The sequence below is a fragment of the Miniopterus natalensis genome, chromosome 9 (genome assembly GCF_054644295.1).
Source record: "Miniopterus natalensis isolate mMinNat1 chromosome 9, mMinNat1.hap1, whole genome shotgun sequence".
Classification (NCBI taxonomy): Eukaryota; Metazoa; Chordata; class Mammalia; order Chiroptera; family Miniopteridae; genus Miniopterus; species Miniopterus natalensis.
In genome coordinates, this window is record NC_142089.1 from 27,234,724 (window position 1) to 27,262,612 (window position 27,889).

Below are 27,889 nucleotides of genomic sequence, written 5' to 3' on the forward strand. Positions count from 1 at the left end.
CAAACATATCTGGGTTCAAAGCTGAACTCCCAAGGCTACTGTGCGGTCTTGAATAAGTTAACTTCATCTTTCCATGCTTTAGTTTTCCAAACTATAAAACGGGGTAATAGGAATGAGCACCGCTCTTTGAAGTTTATCATGAAGATTATGGATATAATCTATGTACAGCCCTTCGTACCATATCTGGCATGTGGTATTTACTATGCAGTGGCCATCATTATTATCGTTTGTTTAGTAATATTTCTATCATAATCCATCTTGCTGCCTTACACTGCCCTTGATTCCTGCTTTCACCAAACCACAGCAGCAGAAGGAAACCTTGGTGTTATAATCCACAGATAAGGTCTGTTTGGGGATGCAAATGGTGATTTCCAGTTAGGATTCAAGTGTTTAAGCAAAACAGATTTTTCTCCTGCACACAGCACAGGGAGGGGCCTTGAAGGTGCTGGAGGGCTGGAGAAGCCATCCAGGTGGAAGAAGAGAAAAGAGGGAGACATTTACTGCAGGGGTGTAAAGAGAGGAAGAGAAGTAGGGAGAAGGCAGGCCAGGGAGCCACTTCAGGGGAAGGGTACCTGAGCCTAGAGATGGGCTCCCCATCCCCTACCTCCATCCCAATGTGGCTGAGAACTTGAGAGAAAGTCAAAGCCAAAGAAGGAAGGGTGTTGGGTGTGGTGGGAGCATTTACCTCTGGAGGACTTGCGGCGTGGGGAGTCCCCTTTCTGGAGCTTGCTAGAATGGGAAGGATAGATATGTAGGTAAGTGTTGCTCCCTCCTTCAAGAGCTGCCCCCACCCATGCCAGCACAGAGTGGGTAGGTTACTACAGGCTCTGGCCCAGCACAGGGACTTGGCCAGGCTTGCCTGCAGGATCAGATCTTCCAAGGAGAGAGCAAGCAAGGAACAGCCCTCAACCCAGCTACCTCTGCATGGAGAACCCTCTTGGCCTGGCAATATCCTAATCATCCTCTAAGACTCAGTTCTAGGGTTCCTTCCCCTGTGAGACATTCCCCTTTCCTGCCACCTCCCAACTCCTGCCTATTCTAAGCAGAGGTGGGTCATTGTCCACTGGTCCCCCAAACATCTACCACACTATCCTGTCATTCATTCCCTTGTTTCCCTCTCCCCATTAAAACATGAAGACAGGGACTGGGTCTAACTCATCCCACTGTTACTAGTGTCTGACATGGCGGGTACTCAGTAAAGACAGCAATTCTTGAGTGGCTGGGAATTAGTCACTGCGAGACACTTGGATTGGGTCCCCATCTGTAACATGGGGCTGCTGGGGCCACTGAACTGAGACACAGTGACTCCCAGGAGGTCTGGCAGACCCCTTGGAGGAGAAGAAGTCAGGCCCCATGACTAACAAATGAGGATGGCTAAAAATATTCTCTAGTGAAGACTTGGATCCTTAGTTTGGTGAAAATGCCACTATTTGCCTTTTGGGCAAGCTGCACCGAGACCTCAGGAACACAAGGAGAATGTATGTGACCCTAATGCAGCCACACAGCAAGCAGGGTGGCAAGGCCTTGCTTCTGGGTGCTCTCAGCTACTGATCATTTTGTACAAGGGGATGGAACCGCAGGCCTGATGACATCAGGCTGCTTCCTGGGCTGTATGCCTCTCCGAGTAGCGGGATGCATGTACCAAATCCCCCAGAGGCCTCTGTTCCAGAGAAGCATGGGTCAGCTAGGGCCTTGGTCTGTGATCAAGGTTAGAGCCAAGTCTGTGACCAGCATGGGACGCAGTCTGGGGCTGGGTTAGGAGTCAGTTCACCCTATGAATGAACCGAAACAGGAATTGAAACTGCCATATAATCTCCCTCCAGCTGAGGTCAGCCACCTGAATGTGAGAGCTTCCTCGTGACCATGCTGCAGGCCTGAGGAGGTGGACCACCACCCCTCCCTGGGTCACTCACCCCCTGCACCCACGGGTGCTGCAGAACTTGGGCAGCGCTCAGTCTCTGCTTCGCATCTCGAACCAGGAGCTTGGAAATGAGGTCTTTGGCCCCACTGGAGATGTGTGCCCAGTCCTTGTCAGGAAACTCATACTTGCCTTCTTGGATGCTCTCAAACAGCTTGTTCTAGGTAAAGAAGATTCCTCTTGATGCGACACTGGCCAGGGATGGGCCGGATGGGCCTGTTATTGATCTGGTCACCTCCAGTCCAAATGACCTCAGTTGAAGCCACAGCTCATGGCTGGGATATGCCAGACTCCCCACACTCTCCCCTAAACCATCAAATGAAACAGAATGACCTTGGCAGGCACAATGGCTATGCTACTAAGCAGGCTGGGCGGGCAATACATGGGAAATATCAGAGAACAAAGCCCGGATTCCTTGGCCCTTTACTCAGGGCCCTTCAGGAATGGGCCCCTGGCAACCTGTCAGGTCTCATCTCCCACCACCATCAGCCTTACACTTCTACTCTTCCTCCCTCTACTCATTTGAACCTCTTGTCTTTGCTTTGCTGTCCTTCTACTTGTGTTTCTTGCTCCCCTTCCTCTGAGGCCAGACTCACCCTTTCAGACTGAGTTTGGGTATGACCTTCTCTACCTGGCTGGGCTAAGTGCCCGATCATCTCTAGTTTATCTTGGGCTACCCTTGGACACAAGAGGGAAGGGGCACATCCTTCCCAAATCAGGAATAATCCCCAAACCCAGTCCTGCTGGGCATCCCACAAGCATGCTGACCCCTAGCCGGCCTTCTGCAGTGGATCCTGGGACTGCACTCACCTGGCACACCCTGCAGACCTCTCCCCGGTCCCAGCCACAGTCAGCCCCACAGTGACCCACAAAGGGGGGGTAGCCACTCAGCATAATGTAGAGGACCACGCCCAGGCTCCATAGGTCACAGCGCTTGTCGTAAAATGTGGCCTCATCTATGAAGACCTCCACCACCTCTGGGGCCATGTACTCTGCAGAGCCACACTGAGGAGGAAGTGACAGAGAAGAGAGAGGCTTAGTCACAGGGAGAGGGGATGGCAAAGAATAGAATGTAATAGGACTTGAGCAAGAGAACAGAGTTGCAGAGGAAGAAGCTGTCAGAGAGCTCACCTGATGCCACCAAGGCACTTAGAAAAGCTGGGCCAACTAAACATTGGAAAACTGAGTCCTATCATTCCACGTGACCCACATGACCAGTTCCAGGACACCTTCTTATCTTTTTGGGTCCTTCTCCAGTAGGCAGAGACCCTTAGTCAAGAAGCTCCAGGAATCTCTCCCTGCATACAGTCTCTCTGTATATAGTCACTTAATGTGCAGGTACTTCAATGTATCAGAAGCATGGGTCTGAGGGAGATCTGTGGAGATCAATTCCATAAAGCAAGGGCTTCTTAAAGTGAAGTCCTGCCAAGCTTCCCTGCTAGCTTAGAGCAAGGAAGTATAGGACTTAGAATTAGGAGACAATCAAAGCTAGGAGAATTCTTAGAACAAATACAATTTCCCCACTTCTCCCATTCATAGATGGGAAAATCAAGCACTAGGGTAGGACAGGGATTTGTTTAAGCACATCAGTGGCAACCCAGTATCCAGGATTCTTTCCTCCCATCCTTGCATAGAAAACTGCTGATAAAAAGATGTAATTCACTTTGTTCCACTCTTCATTATTTCAGGTTCACCAAGAAATACCCCGCCCCCACCTCCAACACACACAACTAATTTGTTGGAAAGATGGTAAGTGGAGAAAGCACATTGTCTTTGTTATTGGCAATTAGAGTTAATGACTTTGAGAACAAGGTAGCTCAGTGTTGGAAAAACTAATAAACATTTCTAATAATGTTGCTTAGAATAAGACATGGGCATAGTCAAATACATGTCTTTAAAAAAGGTTATTAGGAAAATTCACTTATAAAGCAAGCAAATCTCAAAAGAATCATAATTACAGTCTAACAAATATATACAGAGATGTCTTAGGAAGCAATAGCTCCCAACAGCACCATCTGGGTATGAAGTGTGAAGTGAGAGAAGCAATAAGACAACTTAGCCAAGTGAGCCTATGTGCAGAGAGCCTGGGACCTCAGTTCTCATCACAGAGAGGCCACACTCCCCATCTTCCATCACAAGGTGATGCGCCACTTCAGCAGTGGGAATAGGGCTCTCAGAGCTATAAGGTGCTCATATGCCAGAGGGCTGGCCCAGGAATGGTGTCTGTCTTTACCTGGGTCAGGATCCAGGGCTTAGTCTGTTCTTATAGATATAATTTGTCTCATCATTGGCAGAGGACCCACCCCAAGCTAAAAGCTCTAATGTCAGTTTTATTAGCAACTAAGCACTGGGGCAGGGAGGACAGTAACAGTACAAAGCAGTGAGTCAAATGACAACTCCGGCAGCAGGAAGAGATGTAGATATGCTCGCTTTTCCTTCCTTAGCCCTCTGTTCTGGACTCCAGAGCTTTGGGTCAGGGGCACTCCAAATGTATAGAAGCTCAGAAGGAGGTGGCATAGGGTGCCCAGCCATACATACCGGAGTGGTCAGCTCTGGTGTAGTTATGGGGGTGCAGGAGTTATTCAATTTCACCCCACTGCCCAAGTCAAAGTCACAGATTTTCACTGGAGACACCTGAAAAGGAAAGCAGAGAGTGAAGGTTACAAATATAAGGAACCAAAGGGCACTAGGAGACCAAGGTGACTATGTGGGTGCACTGTTACGTGGCTGCCAGACCAAAGCCCAGCCTTACCTGTCATGTTTACTCTCCTTAAGTTAATTAGGAGTCACCTGAGGATTTATTCCAAGCTGTCTTCTGCTCTATGCTCTTTACTTATTTCCTGACTAAGAGAAAATGTGTGCACTACATAGTTCAGGCTACTGTAAATTTAGTACAAGACAAGTAGCAAACCTTTGGAACTCTTGCTGACAAAGGTATCTGTGCAACACAGAAGTTAGAGAAGTTAGTACGTATTCCTGGGACACTCCTTGTAGACTATTGAAAGGAATTATGAATAAAAAAACCCTTGACCACCTCAGGTGGCTTAGGGTGACCAACTTGACTTTGCTTGCTTGGGACTTTGTTGGTTTAAGCATTCTAAGTCCTGCGTTTCAGAAAACCCTCCAGGCAGGAGCAAACTGGGATGGCTGGCCACTCCAGGTGGCATCAACATAGCAGCTAAGCCCACCAGAATTGGAGGCTGCACCTGAGACCAAAGACAGGATGAGTCATCTCTGGAGCCAAGCAGAAGGGCGGTTTGTGTGCACGCATGAGAATGGCCTGTGTGGTAGAAGCAGTACAGTGAGTCAAAAATGCTGGTTCCGTGAGTCTCAGCTCAGATTTACCTGTGGGGGGAGCCTGGACAAATCCCAATAGCTCCTTCTTTCCTTCTCTCCTCCTTCTCTCCTTTTTTCCCTCTCTCCACTTTCTTTCTCTTACATTTTTTCTTTTCTTTTTTTCCACTTAGCCTCTCTTTTTTATTGTGATAAAAAAATATATAACAAAATATGCCATTTAAACCATTTTTAAGTGTATAATTCAGTGGCTAATTAATTACACATACAGCTGTACAACAATTACCAGGATCTGTTTTCAAAACTTTTCCGTCATCCCAAACAGAAACTCTATACCCACTAAGCAATAACTCTCCACTTGCCTCTCTCCCTAACCCCAGTAACATCTAATCTACTTTCCGTCTCCATGAATTTATCTATCCCAGATATTTCATATAAGTGCAATCATACAATATTTGTCCTTTTATGTCTCGCTTATTTCACTTATAATATTTGCAAGGTTAATCCATGTAGTAGCATGTATCAGAACTTCATTCTGTTTTATGGCTGTGCAATATTCCATTGTATGTATATATCCACATTTTGTTAGTCCATTCAGCTTCTGATAGACATTCGGGTTGCTTCAAGCTTTTGGCTATTGTGAATAATGCTGTAATGAACCTTGGTGTTGAAGTCCAAGTCTCTGTTTTTAACTTTTGGGGATATATACATAGGTGTAGAATTGCTGAGAGTTATGGTATGTTCAGCTTTTGAGGAACTGCCAAACTGTTTTCCACAGAGGCCGCACCATTTTACATTCCCACTAGCAATATACAAGTGTTCCAATTTCTCCACATCCTCATCAACACTTATTTTCCATTTTTTAAATTATAACCATCTTGGTAAGTGTGATGTGGTATATCACTGCATTTCCCTAATGACTATGGATGCTGAGCATCTTTTCATGTGCTTATTGGCCACTTCTATATCTTCTTTGGAGAAATGTCTATTCAAGTTCTTTGCCCATTTTTTAATTGGATTGCCTTTTTGATGTTAGAAGTTCTTTATATATTTTGGATATTAAAACCTTATCAGTTATACGATTTGCAATTTTTTCTCTCATCATGTGGGTTATCTTTTTATTTTTATTTTTTTAGATTTTTATTGAACTTATTGGGGTGACATTGGTTAATAAAATTATAAAAGTTTCAAGTGTACAATTCTATACGTCATCTGTATGTTGTATTATGTGTTCACCACCCAAAGTCAAGTCTCCTTCTGACACCATTTATTCCCCCTTTACCCTTTTTTAATTTTCTTGATAATGTCTTTTGACATGCAGTCTCTATTAATTTTAGTTTTTCAACTATAACAAATGGGCAACAAATCCATGCCATGAAGATCAAGTGAAACAAAGAGCATGAAAGTACACTGTAAACCAGAGGCAATATAACACAGTAGTTCAGAGCACCCACGGAGTTCTGAGTTTTAATCCGTATTCTACTACTTTTCAGCTGAGTGATTTTGGACAAGTTTCTTAATCTAAATTTCAGTTTCTTCATTCATAAAATGAAGATAATAATAGTATCTATCTCATGAGAGTTTATAAATACTAAATAAAATAAATATAAGTGCTGGCACACTATAAGCACTAAAAAATGTTAACTATAATAATTATTAATAATCATAATAGCAATGATAAATTATATAGTTTAATGCCAGGGCCACAGACAGAAAGGCACAAAATCTAATTACATTACTATTCCCCACAACAAGTACCAAGTTGACTCACATATTCACTTGCAACCATTCCTTATGAATGAGCTATCCCTTAATTCAAACCAAGACACATGTGTTCAAGCATCCGCACACAGATACATACACAGAACCATGCATGTGGGTCATCAGAACCACCAGGGCCTAAATCCTTCCTAACAAACACAGAATCTGTCAAACTCATACATGCTTATGGAAAGGCAAACACATCTACTAGCAGATTGAGTTAAGGGAAAGTTTAAAATAGATGGCATTTGCTCGACACCAAGAATAAATGTTTTCTTTTTAACGGGCACCAAAAATAGAAACAGAAACCCTTTTCAAGAACCTGCTTCCCAATTATCACTTCTAGTGACATATATACCATGACATAAACATCATTTATAGGCAGAGATTTGCTTCATATAAGATTAAGTTGCTGTTTATGACTCCCATCACCTGCTCTAAAGGTAGGTGCATTGGATGAAAAAACATTCATTTTGTGTGGATCTCATATATTTTACAAACTCTCAGGCTTAAGCCAATTGTACTGCTGAAAACAGCAAAGAAGGGACAAGGATTAACCTTACTTGGAATATAGAAACGCTACACATTAGGTATAACATTCTCACATGTTCATAATAATCAGTTCAAGTTGGTACTGGAGTCTGAGAGGACTGCCAACAACCTATACTGAAAGCAAAGGTGGTTTCCCCACAGTGGCGTAAATACTGTAACATACTAAGTGGGGCTCTAAGTACCTTTTCTGAAGATTCGCACAATATATTTTCTGGCTTCAGATCTCGGTGAGCGATGCCTAAAATGACAGAGAGCAAGGAAATGGTTAACATATGCACATAATTATCAAACATTCCACACACAATTAATTTTTTCCAAATGCTGCTGTTCGCAGATTAATTCCCAATTATGGTACATTAAAAAGTCAACGAGCTGCAGGAGGCAGAAGTAACCAGAGACAAACCAAAAGTACCGTTGAATGCAAGTTCTTTTGAAGCAGAAGCTTTAGAAGTCTGGTAGGGATACGAAGGGCTAAATGAATCCCAGCCAGCCTACCTCTCAGCACTGCAGGGACAACCAAGAATAAGAAGCCTAATACAAAGCAGGGCAAAGAACTCTGCAAACAGCCACGCTTGGAACAGCAATGCAGAAATAATGAGATCCTTGTTTAAGAGCACCTCAGGAGGCTGAGACTGCTCTACCTCATTTCTTCTTGTGTGGCCAATTAAAAAAAAAAAAAGATTCCTTCAGTGGGACTTCCTTAATGTTCAGAGGGTCAAGTGTTAGTGAACAAATCTCCCAAAGCTTGTCCAATTCCCTTCTCTCCTACTCCGTATATCCAAGACAGTTCTGCCAGAAGCACTGCAAAGGCTGCTTTGACCCATGGTGCTGTTCTTAAGATAAGCCCCCCTCCCCCCTGCACTTTAGCCAGCCCTCCTGAAGGAGGCTGTAGATAGCAGCTGACTGCATGAGGGGTTAAAAGCTACTGACTAGGACAAGAAGGCACCTGAGGGGAAAACCACCTTCTAACCAAAGATAGGGACAAAGAACCAACTCACAGGGCCATGGAGTTCTAGTGGACCCAGAAACCTCCCATTCCTCTTTCCTCCTGCAGAATGTATGATGCAGAGACAGAAGGGCTGCGAGGCTGAGCAAAAGCCAAACAGCTACTGCTTGAAAGTACTGGAAAGCAACAAAGGATTCTTGGGTAACAGGGAAAAGCAGAGTCGGCTTTACTAAAACTCCCTGGATGATCAATTTCTCAGGCAGCCCTCCGACTCCCTGGTAGGTGACAGAGGCTCAGCACACTGGAGGCTCTTCACTAGAGGAAAAACCTGAGCTCCAGCAGGCTCAGTGACTTCATCAGTCACCTAATTGAATGAGAACCCAGAGCAACTCAGTCCAGGCTGCACAAATTGAGTCGGGCTACAGCTTGCCGTACTAAAAGTGAAAGATATTTTCCATTACAGCAAGTGCTCCCACAGAAGGATCATGAGCCACACATGGAGCCTTGCTCTCCAAATAGGTGCTGATGGCCCAGTCGTCCCTCAGCCTGAGAACTGAGGGCCATGTGTAATAATAGGCCTGCCTCTGTGAGCACACCAGCCATCGAGCCGCTCCAGTTCATTTCCCAGAGGTTAAGCTGCAGTGTGTCCAGTATTTAAAAGTATGGAACTTGTTTCCGGGCTGACCCATTCTTGCCCAATTCATCTTTCCAGTGTGAAGTTATTTAGAAAACAGCTAAGTTCAGCTGGAAATCGTTTTTCATCCCCTCCAACTTTTAGGCACATGGGCAGCTGGCCAGCTAGATGTTAACAAGTACTTCAAAACTCCTCAGACACCACCAGCCTCTGTTCCCTTTAGTGCATTCTTGTAAAAAAAATAAAAAAATAAAAAAATAAAAAAATAAAACCCTCTTTACCCCCCTCTAAGGTATGGATCTTGTAAAAAGCATGACCCAGTTTTGCAATCTACGGAGGCAGCTTGGGGAGCAGTTGTAAATCTTTGTCAGGCAGGTGTTACCTACATGCATCCCAGCTTTCAGAAACAGAACCACTGCTATTCATCATGCTGTGGAAAGTACAGATCCCCCTTCTAGGAATTTTCATCCCGTGTATAAGTCAGGCCCCCAACATGATGTGGCCTGGGTGCAGATCTCTCTCCAGCCACTGGAGAAAGCGAGATAGAATAAATGAACCCTCCCCACCCAGTCCACACCAGCCTGCACTGTGCTGCTGGCACAAGGTGGGGTGCACAAACAGGATGCCTATAAGTGGTCCTGAGCACTTATGACCAAGGCGGCCTAGATCCACAAAAGTGAAGAGAGCAGAGCTAAGTCACAAGTTATTCACTCTAGCCCCCACCAGGCAGAATGCTTTAAGGGAATTAACATTAGAAATAAAGATGATTTCTGCCTGGTGGGGGGTAAGGATAAAGGAAACAACATTATTGAAGAACCATATAGTACGTGCCAGGCACTGCGCTCCAACTCTGCTATACGTATACAATACGCCACAGGATGCACACAATTGTGTATGCCAGGAAGTACAGATGAAAGGCTTAGAATGGTGCCCAGTACGTAATAAGTGCTATCTAGTGTTAACTACTGCTGGTGATGTAATTCTCTCTTTATTCTCACCATAACTCTGTGGGGTAGGCACTGTTACAACTGGTAAATAAGCAAAGCTAGAATTCATTTTTTTTCCATGACACTGTTGTTTGGCAAATTTAAAATATGTATGTAATAATTAAATACATTTATGAAAATGCAAAAACACCCAATTTGCAAAAACATTTAATTTACTACAAAAGTTCTTAAATAATCAGTCCTAAATAAGGACTGTAAACCAAAGTGTAATTCCGACAATAGCAATCCTGCTCTTTACCATGGTGAAGCTCAAAAGATACCTCAAACTTACCATGTTAATAGAAAAGTGCATTTTCCATTTATTGTGAACAAGATATAAAACTACATGTATACTATCATGCCAATAGAGGTGATGTATTTTAAAATACTAGAAAGAATATCATCAAATATTTATACTAGAGGTTGTATGATGCATGGTTTGCATTCTTCATTAGGAAAGAAAATCATCCACATCCACACACCCACATATACCTTGTTCAACATGAAATTTATTGTTCTTGTCCCTGCTCTTTCTTCTGTAATCCTTATCATTCTTAATAGCTCCACATCTACCCACCATCCATATCAGAAGTCTGGAGCAACCCTGGTTTTCCCCCTCACAGTCACGGGTGGGCCTGCCAGCTGCACCAGCTCCTGGCCCAGCCCTCCACCTGGCCTGCCTTTGTTCCTTGGTCCCCGTAGGCTGACCAGCCCAACCAACCCACCCACCAAGGCAAAGGCTTGGCTCACCTTTGGTGTGCAGGAAGTTAAGGGCAGCAGCCACATCCTGTACTACTTGGCTGGCCTCTCGCTCATTGAAGTGCTTCCGCTTCTGGATGTGGGCCAGGATGGAGCCTAGGGAGCAGAGGGGACACAGAGGAATGCCTTTTCAGGCTCTACTAAGTATAACTTGTCAGAGGCCAAGTGTCCACAAGTTTGGGGTGGGGACATAGGCTTATTCATTGCTGAATGTTCAGCATCAAGTATGGTTCCTGGCACAGAGGAGGTACCAGCACAAAACTGTACTGGACAGAACTGAACTGTGATCTTCTGTACCTGTCTATGATGAGCACAGAAGGGAGTGAGAACAATAAATGGCCATAGGATATAAATGCCATTTGGCTCCTGGAAGCAAAAAGAACTACAAATCCAAGTGAATCCACCTGGGGTTGGGGGCCTCTCTGTAGGAACTTTTCCTCCTTTGCATCTGATCTCAGATCCAAATGAGAGCACAGCTACAAACAGAAATGCCACATCCTCACTGGATATGCAAATAGAGGAAAAAAAAGAGAAAAAAATGCTTTCCTTCTGAACTTTCCCTATTATTATTATTATTTATTGGCAACTTGTTTGAGAATTCCCTGGGATTCATGATGGATGATCATCATCCTGGGCCTTAATCAGAAGTCCAAACATATACTCAACAGTAACTACAATTTCTCAAAGACCAAGTAAATTTTGTTGGCTAACACTTATTGAGTAGTTACTACGTGCTAAGCACTATGTAATACTCTTTTAAATAGACTATCTTAGGCTCACCACACTGTACAAAATGTACAAAATACAATTATCCCCATTTTACAGATAGGGAACCCAAAGACAGGAACGGTTTAAGCAACTTGCTCAAGATCATACATCAGTAAGTGGTGGCATCAGGACTTAAGTCCAGTAAGTTTGACCTCAGAGCTTGTGTAGACTTCCCCTCAGGAGGACCTGTGGCCCCAATGCTCAGGGGATGAGTTGCCCTGAGCCAACCACACTCTCTTTACCCATTGGGTCTGGCCTCAGTAGAGTTGTACTCTAAGTGATATGGTTACAGACAACCCCAGCTGCATCTAGCATTAAAACATGCCATTCAAAGTCCTAGTATTGTTGGGTAGGGCTGGGCAGGCACAGGCATGAACATATGACTTGGCTCCAATGTGGTCTATGCTCACTAAGCCAGTATTTCTGGACTGAAGGTGTCATCCTTGTGTCCTAAAAAATGGTACATGTTTACTTATTACCTGTGGTTTGGGCACGGACAGGGGATGAAGATTTTTCACTTGCCAGGTTAAACAATCAAGTGATCCCAACATGCTGGGAAACATTCTGAGAAAACCAGCTCCTGGCTAGATCTCAGGTTTGCTTTATTAAAGTGAGTCTCATTTCCAAATTTGTTAAAAAGGAAGGTGAACAATATTACAGATGTCCCTCAATCCACCCCCCTTTTTATGCCCCTCCTCCCAGACCCTGAAATTACACTAAATCTATAAGTAAATTTGGAAAAAAAAAAGGAAGGTGGAGTGTAACATTCTACATACTTCTCAGATAGCTCCCACCACAGCCAATTGTTTTAATAATAACTGCTGACGATTATTAAACCCTTAGCGCCTACCAGGCACTGTGCTAAGCATTTCACATGAATAATCTCATTTAACCTTCACAGCATCCCAAGGAGGTAGGTGCTGTCGTTATCCTTATTTTACAGATGACAGAATACTATTTGGAAAGGTTAAGTGACTTGCCCAAGGTCACACAGCTAGTAAATCATGGGACTAGACTTAAACTTAGCTTTGCTGGTTTCTAAAGCAGTCTCTTAGCTACCAAGCCCCTCCATGTAGCCCTCCACTCAGCTCCAGACATCCTTCCTAAACTTTACCTTGCAAATGTGTCCTATGGTTGGGTGAATGATGGGGAAGACAAGGGCTTCTCTATCTCCCTCTCTTTGTCGGAAAAACAACTTCAGTATACATCTCAGTGATTGTGTGTAGGGGTGATGGCAGTAGTGGTGATGGTCAAGAATGGCATCTTTCTATCTGAAGGATGGCACATTTTCAGGCCTCCTCTCTATCCTGGGTCTGTGTCCTAAACAATGGGACCCTCCTCTCCCCTGGTGAGCTTTTCTGGACTTCACATTGTATATAAAAGCTTCCACCCCACAATTAAGTCAGTTAAATAGTGAACGTGTCAAAGCATGGATTGATAAATTGATGACTACATGTATCTATATAGGAGCCCTATTATAATGAGAAGGCATTTATAGAATGCCCACACAGGTGACATTCTAAGCTCTGCAAAATGCTAATTATCATCCTTCCCTCCGGCCTCCCTTCTCCCAAATCAAGGGCAGTTTTAAGTCCTTCATCCTTTTTATTAGCTTGACTCGTTTTAGAAGTCTCTGGGATTCATGATGGATGATCACCACCCTGGGTCTTAATCAGAAGTCCAAACACATACTCAACAGTAAGTACCTCCTTGCAATTTCTCAAAGACCAAGTAAAACCTTGTGTCATCTTCAAAGAACTCAATCAGCTCCAAAATGTTCCTTAAATAGGGAAAAATAGGAGGAAAAGGAAAAAAGGAGAAATGGTATTATAGATTAAAGCCCATTTATAAATATACAATGAAAAAAAATATACAATGCCCTGTAACAGGGCAGAAATCAACTTGAAATCAGAATGCTTATTAAACACCCATGTTTGAGAAGCAGCCAATGGTGTTAGCAAGATTCAGGTCACCTTATCTTTCCATAATGTTTAGTCTCTGGTGTTTTCACCAAGTCTGTGCTGTCAAACCCCAACCCTAAAACCCACTAGGTAGAGTTATAAAAAAGTCCTGGTCACATTAAACTGAATAAAATCTGCAGCCGACTGGAAGCAATTGCGGTTAATAACACTGAATAGTAGGTGTGTGTCCTGGAGGCAAGCAGCAAATAATTACTTGCCCTCCCTCTTGCCCATAAATCACGGGGCAGTATTTACATTGCCTGGAGAAAATGGAAACATCTGTCAAATAGACTTGGGGCCTAACGTGGGCACCGCTAGACCCTAACTGCTAAGCGCTGCTTAATGAAACGGCCGTGTTCCTGGCCACCGTAGCACTTGTGGCCTTCCCCGGTGAGCACTCTCTGTCTGCCTGAGCATTACCGTGCTCTGCCAACAAGGTCGTCTTGTAACTCAGTAGGGAAGCCACCAGACTGGATATCGGAGGTGTTGGGGGCTTTTTTTCTTTTAAAGAACGAAATAAACCACGTAGAGTCTCTAATGCTGAACTCAGAAGCTGCAGGCTGAAAATAAAAATCTGTCCCTCATAAAAAAATGCTGACCACTTTGGGAGACACCAGGCTTTTACTAGTGTGAAGGCGTCCAAATAAGATGGCCAAAATGGCCTAATTTGAAAGAAGAGTGTAGAGGCAGTGCCTGGAGTTAAATCAACAGCAGCCCCCATCCTCCAAGCTTAATGACAAAGCCATCAATACCGGGCCACTGGCTCCCTGCTGACCCTGCGTGGAGAGAAAGGAAAAGGAAAGCGAAGTCTTAGAGGTGACCCTGATTTAAAGCCACAGCAGGAGAGCCACTCATTTGGAGCTGGTGGTGAGCATACTTGGGTGGGGCTAGAGAGCACCTTGGCCCAGCTGTGAAGCACAGAGGGTTAGGCCCGGTCTTAGGACCCTCAGTAGTAGCTGCATGTGTGACTATCCTAGGAACAGAAAACAGCAGCAAATATTCTTAATAGTTCTCATAATTCTCATCTATTAATTAAAGCAGGTTCCTAAAGGTTTCTACTGGGTAACACTCAGTCAACCTAGTTTCCACAGGCACTTGAAAGAAATAAAACCCTATATTTTTCCCAGGTACTAATTCAGATGGCTCACTCTTCTAACATGCCTGAATTGCTGATATGTATAGTATTTTGGCCTAAATAGGAGATAACTTCTTTGCTGCTGTTATTTCTCCTCTCTCTTTTTTTAAACACTGAAAGATGAAAGGAGTTATATGCAGTTGTGGGGGAAGGACTGAGAGCTGGGGTCAGGAGATGGTAAGAAATAACCTCTTTTTCTGTGGCCAAGCATCCCCCCAGAGAAGCAGCAACTAACCCAACACCATACTCACTTATTTCCTTGACACTGATAGAGCGTCTCCACCTCTCGAAATACCCTGCTCCGACTGTGCCCTGCTTGTTTTTCGATGATCTGTGGGAAGAATAACATCTGTCAAATACACCCACCTGACTTCAAAACACCCCTCAACAGGAGCCCTCTGGCAGAAGGAAAGGCCAAATTTAGCACAAATCAGTTTCAAGCACAAGTCTGGAGTAGGGCTTGGTGACACTGGCCCTGTGGCTCTGTCAGCAAAGTGGCAGACTGGTCCCAGGGCTTTCCAGCCTGGGTGGGCTGTTAGAAGCCTCTGAGGGCTGTCCCCAGCTGCCCAGGGGAGACTGAGGCAGCCAGCCTCAAAGAGCTATCTCTACCCATCTCTTACTCCAAGGGTATCTCTTTCTGCCTTTTGGGTAAGAATTTACAAACTCTAGTGAAGGATCTCCTAGTGCTGGAGGAAGAGCAAGGGGGATGAAGGGCACTGTGGACAGGAACTAAAGCTCCGAGGTCCAGCTCAGATGCCACCTCTGCAGTTCATCTGAGAATTTATCCTTTGGCAGGCACTGTATTAAGTCATTTAGGTAATCTTTTAACCCTTACAACACAATCCCAAGATAGACAGAGGTCAAACATTTGCCCACAGTTCTGACAGGTGGCAGGGCTGGAATTTAAGCCCAGAGCTGCCTCCGAAGCCCTTACTATTCTATACCTGCCTATATTCTCTATAGCTTCTCTCAGAGAACCTAGAGGCCTTGTCTCTCCTAGGATACTGTGGGCTGCTCCCCCTCCCCACCTATATTCTGAGGTACTGACTGAAGGAATGGGTGGGCCAACAGATGAGCAGGTGGTTTACACAGGGACTGGCTGACTCTGAACATGTCTATGGACCCATCCAGAGCCCCAAACCGTTGCAAGCAGAGCCTGTTGGGCAAGTGTTCTGCAGAACTGGCTCTGCTTTATAGTCCCATGTCAGTGGACAGCAGACGATGACATCCTGTTCCTTTATTCCAAGAATGCTGTGTAGAACACTACAAACTTCTCCAATATGTTGCAGTACAAACACCCATGAACAATGTAATTTTCTAAATAAGTTCATGTCTGTTACTAAACCTCTCGACCCATTTTCTGCACAGAGAGGTGCAGTGCTAGGGCTCAGAAACTATTCAGCTTGTTCATTCACCAAACATTTCAGATCAAAGTCAGGAAGAATTTTCTAGCAGGCATGCTATCCAGCAATGGCATAATTTTCTCTGTGGAGGTAATGGGCTCCTACTACTAGAGATGCAGGAGCAGAACATGGTACAACTATTTTGAGGAGCTATAGAGGAAATTCAGGACTAGATTTTCTTGAAATTCCATTCCTACCCAGAGACTCTAGTATTTATCAGTTGGATGCTAGTAGGGAAAGCCCTAATCGAGTATTGTAGAGCTATGCGGGGAGAAGCAGACCATCTCTAGGGAGTTTTCAAGGAACCTAAGACATGAGACACTGGCAGAACTGCTGAAATCCAAGAATTGCCAAGGCAGGGTCCATCTTTGCCCAAAGATGCCAGGGGACGTAGAGGAAGGAACTGGTTTTCCTCTTGTGAGCCAACTTTGAAGAAATAGGTCTGTATCCATAAATGTATTCAGACCTTTAAAAATCAATTGACATTTGTAGTTTTTACCACACTTAAGGCATATTTTAAAAAAATTATTTGTAATTTATACTGATCTGTTTCCAAAAAGGAATTGAGGCAGTGCTTTTGTTACCATACGAAGCAATAGTCTAGCAAAAAGGAACATGCCTTAGCAGAAGTGTTTTCCTTTATAAATCCACAGCTAGGACTATGGCCAATTGGTTAAAAAAATACACTTCTTCCAGGAGTCAATCTGGCTGGGTTTGCCCATATGAGGCAGTGTTTAGACCTGATGGCTCAGGCTCAGGTGGATGATCTGAAATAAGTTTGAATTATCCCCTTGGATTTAATAAGACCTTGTTTCTAGATCAGTCATTCTCAAACTTTGGTAGGTATTAGAATCACTTGGAAACTTGGTAAAAATACAAAGACCCTGGTGCAGGGACCACACTTTGAGAACCACTGCTCTAGATCCATTTCTTCTTCCATGGGAGGTCAGCAAATGAAAGAGGGGTGAAGTGAGCCACTCCAAGGTCACACAGCTAGAAGCCACCTCTCCTGCCCCACAGCTGAGTGCTCCATTCTCATTATTATGATAATGTACATCATTTGTAGAGCATTTTGCAATTTGTAAAATATTTCTACTAATATCAGCTCATTTTTATTTTCATCTTCATAACCAGTGCATGAGACAGGAAGGGCAGGTATTAGTATCTTCATTTTAGAGATGTGGGAACTGAGGCTCATGGAGCTTCAGTGACTTTCCCAAAGTCAAATAGTATTAGTTTGGCCCAGTGGGCATGGCTCAGTGGTTGAGAGTTGACCCGTGAACCTGGAGATCATGGTTTGATTCCTGGTCAGGACACATGCCCGAGTTGCGGGCTTGATCCCCAGTGGGGGTTGTGCAGGGAGCAGCCAATCGATGATTCTCTCTCATCATTGATGTTTCTATTTCTCTTCCCTATCCCTTCCTCTTTCTGAATTCAATAAAAGAAAAGCATGTTAAAAAAAATAGTAGTAGATTGTCAAAACAGAGATTCAGGTAGGTCATCTCATTATAAATCTGTTTGTCTACTCCCTGAAGCTAACTTCCTTTGTCAGATTAATAAGCAGCAGCTGCTATAAGCTAGGTATTGTTTTAAGCCCTTTACACATATTAACTTATTTAATCCTCACAATAGTATATAGCTTCTATTATTATATGTATTTTACAGATGAGGAAACTGAAGTACAGAGAGGTTAAGTAACTTGCCTAATGTTACATAGCAAGTAGAGAAACCAACATTTGAATCCAGCGAGTACAGTTTTGGAGCCCCAATTCCTATTGAGCCATAATATTGGGGAATATAAAATTTATTTGGTTTAGGACTATGTGCAAAGTAAAGCCTGGCACCCAGATAAGATACTCACTTTGACGGCATACTCTTTGCCATTCTGCAGGTTCACAGCACCTTGAACTTTGGCATAGGCTCCCTCTCCAAGCAACTCAGAGGTCAGCTTGTACACATCTAGAGATGAAATGGATGAAATAAAATGAGTCACCCTTTGCAAGTTAAGATGGGAAGAAGAGCTTCTGTTACTCAGCTTCCTTGGTCTGACAAAACACAGGCACACGATGACTCCACAGCACAGTGACAAAGAAGACCATTAGCTTTCCCGGCCATCTCAGGACTCAGTTTCTCAACAACTAGACCACATTGAAGGCATCCTGTTCCCCACTTTGGAAATGAGGCCAGTGAAAGGGTTTCAATTTGGCACACACTTCCTGAGCACCTACTATGTGTCAGACAGCATATTAGACTCATAATAGGGACAGAGCAAGGAATAAAATATAGTCCCTGCCACTGAGAATCACAGTCCAATGCGGAAGACAGACACGTACACAAGTGACCCCAGAATAAACCAGGCAGTGGGAAATACTATCATACAGAGACAAGACACAGTAAAAAGGAGCCAGGGAAGGAAAATGTTATATCTATCTGTTCAGAGAATCTGGGGGATCCTCATAGAAGGGCTGTAACTTGAATGGACATCATGCATTCATTTACTCATTTGCTGAGCACCTACTATGTGCCCGGCTCTGTGCTAGGCATTGGCGAGACAAAGGGGAATAAAGCACTGTTTTATTTTATACCACACACAAAGGAATTCATTGGAGGTTTTAGAGAAGTTTCCAGAAGTCACCCACAGGAAATAGCAGACAGATATAAATGCAAACGGATGCCTTGAGGTTTTAAGGGTGCTGAGTCAGAGCAGTTCTCAAAGAGTAATAGGCTTGGGTTGAAAGAACATTTAGGTTACCTGCCCAAGCTCACAAATAGCACGAGCTCTTTGAGCCCTTCCAAAGGAAGCCACAGCTCCATCATGGTCTCTGCTGAATTGGCCTCCTTCTCCCTCGGCCTCCATTCCTCAGCTTCTTCCTCTTGAGGCAGCCTAGCACTTAAACCCATAGACTGAGCAGAATACTTTTTAACCATGAAAGTAGATTTTATCATCCTGAGTCATCAGAAGCCCTATAATTGCACAAGCCATCCTTGAAAAACAGGAAATACTCTTTATGTTCATTGAAAGAGCAAGACCTGTTGATTTGGAACCTATTCTAAAACCCTTGGGACTTTTGTCCATCCCTTCTCCCCTTACCCTCTCCACCCCATACACACACATCTATTGACTGAGTTAAAGACAGACAGACAAAACTCTGCATTAAGGACCTTCTTGGTTTCATCATGGTTTGGTCCTGCAGCTGATTATAAGAATACACACTGTTGTTTGTAAATATTTTAAATAATATGCTTTACTCACAATGGACACTTTAGTATTAGCCTTTTACACATGTCAAAATAGATTGGTGGTTGGAGGTCCAATATTCCTGACTCATAAAGGGCTTGTCACTAGAACTACTCCACAAAACAATTAATTCATTAGTGCGTCTGCAATATTGGAAAGAGGGACCATGAAGGGGAGCTATATGATGAAGGGGCATGTTACCCCCAGGAGTAACTACTGATCCTTGCAGATCTCTGCAGAAGTGTCCAATGATTCATTTCATCCTATCACATGCCCAATGACAGCAGGACCAGCACGGAGCCTGGTGTCTCACACAGTGTTCAAAATGTTTGATGACCAACACTGTGACCCCTGAACACAACATTCACTCTTAAAATGGTGTCAAACTCATACAGCACAAGAAGCTGCAATCTCTTGGAGTCAAATTCTCTGCTTATAGAAGACTGAAGTTCTGCAATGGCCCTCTTTTCCTCTTACAGGGCTGTTCTACCTCTCAGCAGCCACTCTAGGAATAGCTGAGGGAAAGATCACATCTAAAAGAGGCTGAAACGTATCAGGCAATCTCACTGCATATACAATTCTGACAGATTGGTCTTTCTGTCCCTTGACCATTCAGAGGAGGCTTGTGTATCATCCAGGGGCTTTTCCCATCTGCTCTCTGTCACTCCTTTGTGTAAACTCATGCACCCCTATCTTTTATCCTTACTACACACATAACCATGAGCTCGCTCTAAGATTAAACAGATCCTGTGATCTAGACCCATTGGCTTTTGAGAAGCTCCACTCATACTTGGGGAGCCACAGGCCCTGATCTAAGAGAGTTGTGAGACCAACCTTCAAATTTTCCGAGCAAGGAGTCAGTGGCCCGGGCCTTCCGCTTCTTCTTCTTCCTCTTGTCACTTTCTGCAATGGGAAGGGGTTCACTGCTGCCCATCTCTGAGAGAAAAGTGGAGATGTAAGGGAAATATCACTGTACAGGTCCAGCTGTACGTTCACTTGGAAGAAAAAAAAAACGGTGGTGGTGGTGGTGGTAAACCAGGAGCTTTACACTGATGGGTTTTAAATATCTGTGAGGATTATTGATTTGTTTTGACCCAGGAGGCAAAACTAAAGGCAAAACCATTATAGCAGATCATTAACTGTGGAAAGAAACTCAGATAGACAGGCTAGATTAAAAGAGGATAGCAGAAGCCTGCTTTAACCAAGCTCATTAGCACATGAATTTAGATCTGCCACCAGTCAAACTATAGTCCCCAAACACAACAATGAATCCATGAGCAGAATACCACCTGTGACATCCTCCAGCTTCAGCACCAGAAAGCTGGGAAGGAGGGTGAGGTTGGGAGGGGTACATGCAAATGAAATCATACAATTAGTAACATTCCTGTGCAGATTTGCACAAGGATTCAAAAGGCCTCCAGTGGAGATTGCCTCTGTGAAGGTGCAATGGGGCAGTGGATGTGAGAGCACAGACAGTGCTGTTGGAGCCACGGCATCCTCCTCCCTCTCTGCTTCTTATCTGAGCGGATACAAGTAGGGTCCATCCAAAAGCCTGCAGTCTGCTGGATGGGGTCATTTATTGTAAAAGGATTATTATCTCTCACTGGCAAGCACCCGGTGCCCCTTGTTAAAGGGAAAACTTGGCAGGCAGATATTTGGACATTGGACAGATTGGGCAGGAAAAAGTAGGGACGGAAAGAACAAGGGGGAGACTGAGAAGGGGAAAGAGAAAAGGAGGAATAATGTAGCCAGTACCCAACTGTAGTACTGTTTCTAAGACACTCTAGTAAGGGCCTTCCCCTGGTAAAGATAAATTACTTATAGAACATGTCATGCCCCTGATCCAGAGTGGAGCCTTAATACTCTTTGCCTGCAGTTAGAAATAATAAGATTTCTCTGAAGTCTCTGGGTCTAAATCCCCACCAGGGTGATTAAACCTTTACATCCTTCTAAAATAGAGGCACTCGAGTGCTGATGGGGCATACAATGTGAGAGACTTTTAGACCAACCTTCAATAAACACAGGCTCTGGGTTGTTGGCTTTTTTTTTTTCCCAGAGAGATTTTGAAATGGAAGCTGGCTCTTTGCCCATTGAGGGAAAAGGCCCACTCTCTTCTCAGAGGACCCCAGCTGAACACGATCAGAGAAATGGCAAGTCTGCTCAGGAAGATTAATTAGAGCCAATGCACGTCTTCTATGCACTGTTCTCAGAAGTGAGTACACGATAGCCATGAGAAGAAGGCACACAGAACGATGGCCTCTTCAACACCACAATCCAGAAAGCATGGTTAGGCAGCCAAGTATCTGACAGCTCAATTTAGGTGCATTCTTCCTTTTACTTTTAGGATCTGATGACAGCAGATTTTCAATTATACTTTACAGAACAGATAAACACAGGGATAAAAGGAATCCTCAGAGAATCTCAAAATATTATTCTAGCCAACAGCTTCAAGCACAAGATATATCTTGCGTAACACACTATGAATTCAAAAATTAAACTTAAATATCAGCACCCAAATACCCACCCTCATCAAGGTATATTAAAAGGAAAAAAGCTGCTCAACATAGTGAGAAATTCTACAGAAATGAAACACAGGGCCACTCATCTTTAGGAGCTCAGGGAAGGGGCACTGACCACTGGGACAGCAGGCTGAGAAGGAGGGACTACTGTCCCTCTTGCTCTGCCTCTGTGTGCAGTTAGTGTTAACCCTTGCCCCCATCTATTTTCTTACCAGCACAGCAAGCCAAGTGCGGACTAGACAGATTTTGGATTCACTTCTCTTTCTCCTTCCCCTGCCCACACTCTGATGGAAGCCCTAAGGACAAGCAAAACAGCCAACAGGCAGGCAATGTAGAGGAGGAGCCAGAGGGCTGGCGGCATTATAATTCACAAGGGATGCTCAAACATTCTTACGATTCTAGCTAGAAAACCCTGTTAGCCACAATTTATATTTGGTTTTTACCACAGCAGGGCTGGGGGAGCCTCTTGTGGAAGAAGCATACCTCTGAGCACCACCACACACTCAATATTAGATTTTATGGCTTCACACACAAAAAGATAGAGTACCTGGTCTACTCTGCATGGATTTCATTGGAAGAGGGTACGCCAGAAGGGACAAATGGTTAAGGCTGCTCTTGGAAACAGAACTTGTTGAAGGAGAGTTGTTTTTGAAACTAGGAAATAAAAAATATAAGAAGACAATGAAGTGAAAAAACATGATTAACTTCCTTGTTTACACCGGGGAGGGGAAGCGAGAGGTGTCACAATCTTAGCAAGGGGTTGATAGTTTCCTTTCTGGGGCCTGTACATAGTCTCTTTTATCACCAACAGTCCACTTGCAGGGCCTGTGGGGTCTTAATTTATTATGCATGCAATCATTTGATGAAAACTTCAGAGGGCAGGGTTCCACAACCAAGCAGGTGCCTGGCTCACCTTCTTCCCTTAGCCTAAGAATTCTTCTCAGCTATTAAAACCCATCTCAAAAGTCTCTGTCCCTTTGAATGAGTTAAACTTTGTTCAAAGACTGTTAGGCACTATGCAAATAGATGGGATTACCGCACTGAAGTAGAAGTTAGTGCTCCCTCCTCTGCTCCCAAACACCTTGCTGGAAACTCTATTAGAGCACTGATTTTACGTGGCCTTGAGGTCTTCCCAATGTTCTGAAAGGCCAGGACTGTTCACCTCTGCATTTACTGTAAGTCAGACATATACCAGCCATCAGAAAACATGCACTGAAATGAAAATGATAGAAAATGATACACATAGTAGGTGTTAGGTATAGTGCATATTACCCAGGCCCTTTAAGTACCGAGTGTACACACTGAAAGAACTTTGGGTGCACCTTTGCCCTGTAGACAACACAGTTTTATGAATTCCCTGATAAACTTCCTCTCAAAAAGAGCACAGTGATGCAAAAGGTTTTTATCTTTCTAGCAAGAAGCCTGGTCCTTGCCAAACATCTAATTAGTGGTTTGCCTGGGATTCAAACTTAATGCTGCCCTTTCAAGTCCAGGCCATTTCTAATCTATAGTAGTTTTCTCTACATGCTGGAGTGATTTCTATTTTCTTGTTTGTATTTTTCAGTATTCTACAAATTGTATACAGTGAAATTTATTACTTTTTATGCTATTATAATTTCAGTCATCTTTTATTTTTCAATAAAATACACAATGTTTCTCCAATGCACATTGGAATTTAGAATTTAACTATACATTTAAAAAAATATCTAGATTTCTCTGTATTGAAATTCAACATTTGGTGAAGAAAAAAACATTTCAGGAGTATTGGTGCCTTGAAGATATTTTTATAATCTTGAAAAACAACAAACACTACTTTAATTTTTATCTTTTTAAATGTTATTTTTTTAAAAGGAAAAATGTTGTAAAAACAAAACGATGCATTCAACACTCAAGCCTGAGAGACACCAGTTTAAATCCTGGCTATCTGCATGAGCTTTGGTGAGTTGCTTAGTTTCTCTGAGTATCAGTGTTTTAATATACAAAACGAGGTCACAGTAAGACCTGGGCTGCTTATATCACAAGGCTGTTGTGAGGATCAAATAAGAACATAGAAATGAAGGTACTGCTGACTTATTCATTACACACATATTGTATTTACTGAGCACCTACTAATTGTCCAGTACTAGACAGTTGAGACTACAAGAGAAGACATAGTCTTTGACTTTATGGCATTTAAATCCCCTGACACGTAAAACAATTTCAATACTGTGGGACAAGTGCTATGACAGGGAGTACCAGGTGTGTGGAGAAGAGAGGCATCTAACTCAGTCTGGTAACTACAGGAAGGGACAGCTAACTGGCACCTGAAGGATGAGTGGAAACTGGCCAGGGTGGGGACTGGGGAGAGAGGCAGAGGAAGAGCATGTGCTAAGAGGAAGGACAGGCAGCATGGCCGGTTAGAGCCACTGTAAATCGTTCAGGCTAGCTGTAGCAGAGAGCTAGATTTTGCTGGCTAGCAGTTTGGCTAACTCAGCTCATGCTTCTCTCCCAACCACTCAAGACTTCTTCTCAGGATCTAGGATTCGCTCCTCTTTCCATTCTGTAGGACTTATTTCCCTCAGTCACAAGAGCTTTCTAAAGAAGGAATAGTGGTAAGAGCAAGCTGATGAGTATAATGATCAGTTCACCTGTTTTCTCAGTCATCAGCTGGCTGAGGGCCCCCAAACAAATGGAAACGGAGAAAATGAAATGAAACTGAGGTGATGAAAGGAAGGGGAATGGACACTGTTAAGGAACGGGCCAAGACTAATGTGAGGCAGAGGAAGAGGCAATCAGGAAGAGCCTGGGGAGATGGAGCCCAGAGCATTTACTTCTCTGAAGCAGTATAACAGCAATTTAAGCAAACACTACTACTGTAAGTAGTAAGTAGTTATAGTATACACACACTTACATAGTGCTTACCATAGGCCAGGCAATGTTCTAAGCACTTTACAGATACCACATTTTACATACACTAACTTACATAATCTTCACAACTCTATGAGGTAAGTATAATTATTTTCACATTTTACAGATGAAGAAACTGAGGTACAAAGAGCTTAAGTAATTTTCCCATGGTCGCATAGCCAGTAAGTGGCAGAGCTAGGATTTAAATTTTGTTAGTCTAGCTTAGAATACAAAGGTTAAACTATTACACTATATTTATACATTAATGCTGAAAGGCAGAAGGGGGTAGCCAGTCAGTTAGCCAGATACCAACAAGAATGCTTTACTTAGAAACCTTAACACAGAGATTCCCTACTGGTGTGCTGTGAATGAGGTATTGATCCCCATAGCACACATAGAAAGTGATATCACTGAACAATATCGCTTTCTGTGTGTGCTATGTTGTCCAAAAGGTTGGTAAGCACTGCAAGAACATTATCACTCTAGCTTACTGCAAGAACATTATCACTATTTTATCATTATTGTATTAATCTGAAATCTAATTTATCTGAAGTTTCTTCCGGCTCTAAGATAGCTTTGTATTTTGCGTTTTGGCATATTATGTAGGAAGAGCTACAAACCAGTCCAACCACATTGTTTCACGGCAGTTCTTATATTAGCTACAAGGTTACATTTTTTTTCTGCCAGACCTATTAGTTGGCTGATTTGGTTTAGGTCAAGGAAGGGGTCATTCAGACAGAAGCTAGTCAAATTTAATGCAAAATGGATGAGAGGAGCCACCTGTGAAATCAGCTCAAAGGAGTCTTTAAGTGTGATTCCAGGGACTAAAGTATTTCACAGTTTTTGCCCAAGAGTCCTATGTGTAGTAGGCTGGGCAGCATTACACAGACTGCAGTGTCTCACTCAACTATAGTAAAAGAAATCTAAGGCCCGCTAAGGTGCCAGCAGGGTGATGATTTACAACAGGCCTGAAACAGGGCTGGGAGAGTAAGATTCTCAGAGGCAAAAGGTCTAGATTCAGGCACATCTTCTTCCCCTGCTCTGATTCTGGGATCACAAGCAGCCTTCAGAGCTGTCACAGCATCTCCTGGTGGAAGGAATGACAAGAGAAATGGTAGGAGGGATAAAGAGTGTGTCTAAGAAATAGCAAGCAGGAAAATAGAATTACCATATGAATCAGCAATTCCACTTCTGGGTATTTATCCAAAGAAAACAAAAGCACTAACTTGGAAAGGTATATGGCATTAAAAAAAACACCACACCTCTTTGAGTGTGTAGCAGTGAAGAACACAGTGATTGCTAGTACAGATCAGTGCCACTGACTTGATTTGTGCTAAGGCACCAGCAGTTTTGCCCACTGTTGCTCTGTAACAACAGACAATATCTTGGTACTATTATGAAAATAGTTTTGACCTTGTAGATACTCTGAGTTTTTAGGGCCCCCAAGGCTCACAGAGCACACTTGTGAACCACTGTTTCTCACAATGGGGAGAGACTGTGTACAACTGGATTGTGCTTTAGGGCCATCAAACTGGCTTTGATGTGCAGAACAAACTGGAGGCTAGAGAGGGACTGAAGGGTCAGTGAAGCTGCTGCAACAACCCAGAGGAAGGCAAGGAAGGCCTATAACTAAGGCAGGGATAGAAAAGAAGAGAAAGAAGCAGAACTGGTCCTACTGAACAACTGGAGATGGAGTCAAAGACTACTACCTTCCATGTGTAATCTCTCTATCTCCATTGCCTACTATGGAGCCAGGCACAGAGGAGGGCCTCAATATATGTTTATTAACCAATGTCACATAACCCCAAGAGCAGTAGGACCATCAAAGAAGGGGAGAATTCAGGAAAGAAAGCTTGTTGGGGATGGGGAGCCATGGAAGACAGTGTACTACCGAGAAGCTTCAGATGAAGGGTGACACAGCAGCAAAGCACAAAACATCACAGAACAGGCTAAGACCATTCTCACCCAGAACTCATCTGACCCAATCTCCAAATGAGGCATTGTTTATAACTTGCCAGGCATAAAACCTCAGGTTAGAGTGTTATACAGAACACTTCAAAATGTCATAGTATATGTCACATATATTATAAGCTTAAAAAACAAAACCTGAAAAGATACATCTCAAGTCATTTTAACAATGGTTACTTTGGGAGAATGAAATTGGGTGGGTATAGAATTTTATTTTTTATACTTTTGCTGTATTTTATTTTGTTTTGTTAAGATACAGTTGTTTTATAATTAAAAGTAAATAAATATATTTTACTTACTGCATGGTTTTTCTTATAAGCCTATCTGCCATTATATTCTGGGAGAAATGTGCTCCTCACTATTAAATAACTATCTTAGGCATGCCAGGCAGCCCAGCCAATCCTGGCTGCCTAACTGAATAATGAAATCTCTGACTAATTCCTTCCTCTGGAAATATATAATTTCAACCTAAAGCAATCTAAAAGTCTGAAATGTATATCCAATCTTACCTATAGGTTTGCCCAACTTTCGAAAACCAAATCCTCTATAAACTTGAAATTGCAAATAAAATAATGCTTCTGACAGGAGGTTGCTGTCATCCAGTCACAGAAAGTGTTTCAATGGTCTCTGCATGTACCAGACATTCTTCAGTTCTCCTCTGCTTCAGTTCAGCCTCTGCTTCATCATATCTGGCACAAAAATCTTCAAAAAGCAGAAGAAAAAAAAAAGGATATCAAAACGCTGACTTCTTTAAAAGAACCAAAGATAAAGATCAACCTAAGTATTCCCCAAACCTATGCATTATACCAGTAAGTAGATATACACAAGGCAATCACAGATTTCTCCAGTCTTTAAAATCAGACATCTGAGCATTTGAAAATGTTGAGATTAAACATTTGACAATTTAACAAGTGTCTGAGTAAAAGTTTTCGGATTCTGTTTCCACTGTGGAATTCTAGAACCAAAAAAGCATAACTGGACCTGAATGACAAGTATGGACACCTCTGTTTGCTGAGGAGTCTCATTTGGAAGGTAAAATCTGACACTTCTCTATTGTTCAAGTCTCACAGTAGGAGGCAACAGAGACAGAAAGATAAAGTAGATGCTGAGAGCAGCAGGTGGCATGAATGGGGGGGGGGAGGGTATGACAAATGCATAATT

General features: G+C 43.1%; 1 protein-coding gene across 3 annotated transcripts in view; it reads right to left on the bottom strand.

Annotated features, from left to right (window-relative positions):
- Positions 1–27,889, bottom strand: part of MKNK1 (MAPK interacting serine/threonine kinase 1) — a 38,821-nt gene that overhangs the window by 2,325 nt on the left and 8,607 nt on the right. Inside the window, exons 2-14 of one of the 3 annotated variants that reach the window (XM_087820408.1) lie at positions 27,238–27,430; positions 22,911–23,086; positions 22,422–22,528; positions 20,190–20,291; positions 17,979–18,076; positions 14,966–15,045; positions 13,325–13,398; positions 10,842–10,946; positions 7,708–7,763; positions 4,457–4,552; positions 2,729–2,923; positions 1,914–2,078; positions 686–729 (exon numbers count right to left, since the gene is read on the bottom strand). In XM_087820408.1, coding sequence (XP_087676534.1) covers positions 686–729; positions 1,914–2,078; positions 2,729–2,923; positions 4,457–4,552; positions 7,708–7,763; positions 10,842–10,946; positions 13,325–13,398; positions 14,966–15,045; positions 17,979–18,076; positions 20,190–20,291; positions 22,422–22,446 — 1,040 coding nt within the window. In that variant the 5' untranslated portion in view covers positions 22,447–22,528; positions 22,911–23,086; positions 27,238–27,430. The remainder of the gene's footprint in view (positions 1–685; positions 730–1,913; positions 2,079–2,728; positions 2,924–4,456; positions 4,553–7,707; positions 7,764–10,841; positions 10,947–13,324; positions 13,399–14,965; positions 15,046–17,978; positions 18,077–20,189; positions 20,292–22,421; positions 22,529–22,910; positions 23,087–27,237; positions 27,431–27,889) is intronic. The other 2 variants (XM_016199293.2, XM_087820409.1) reach the window with 2 other exon arrangements.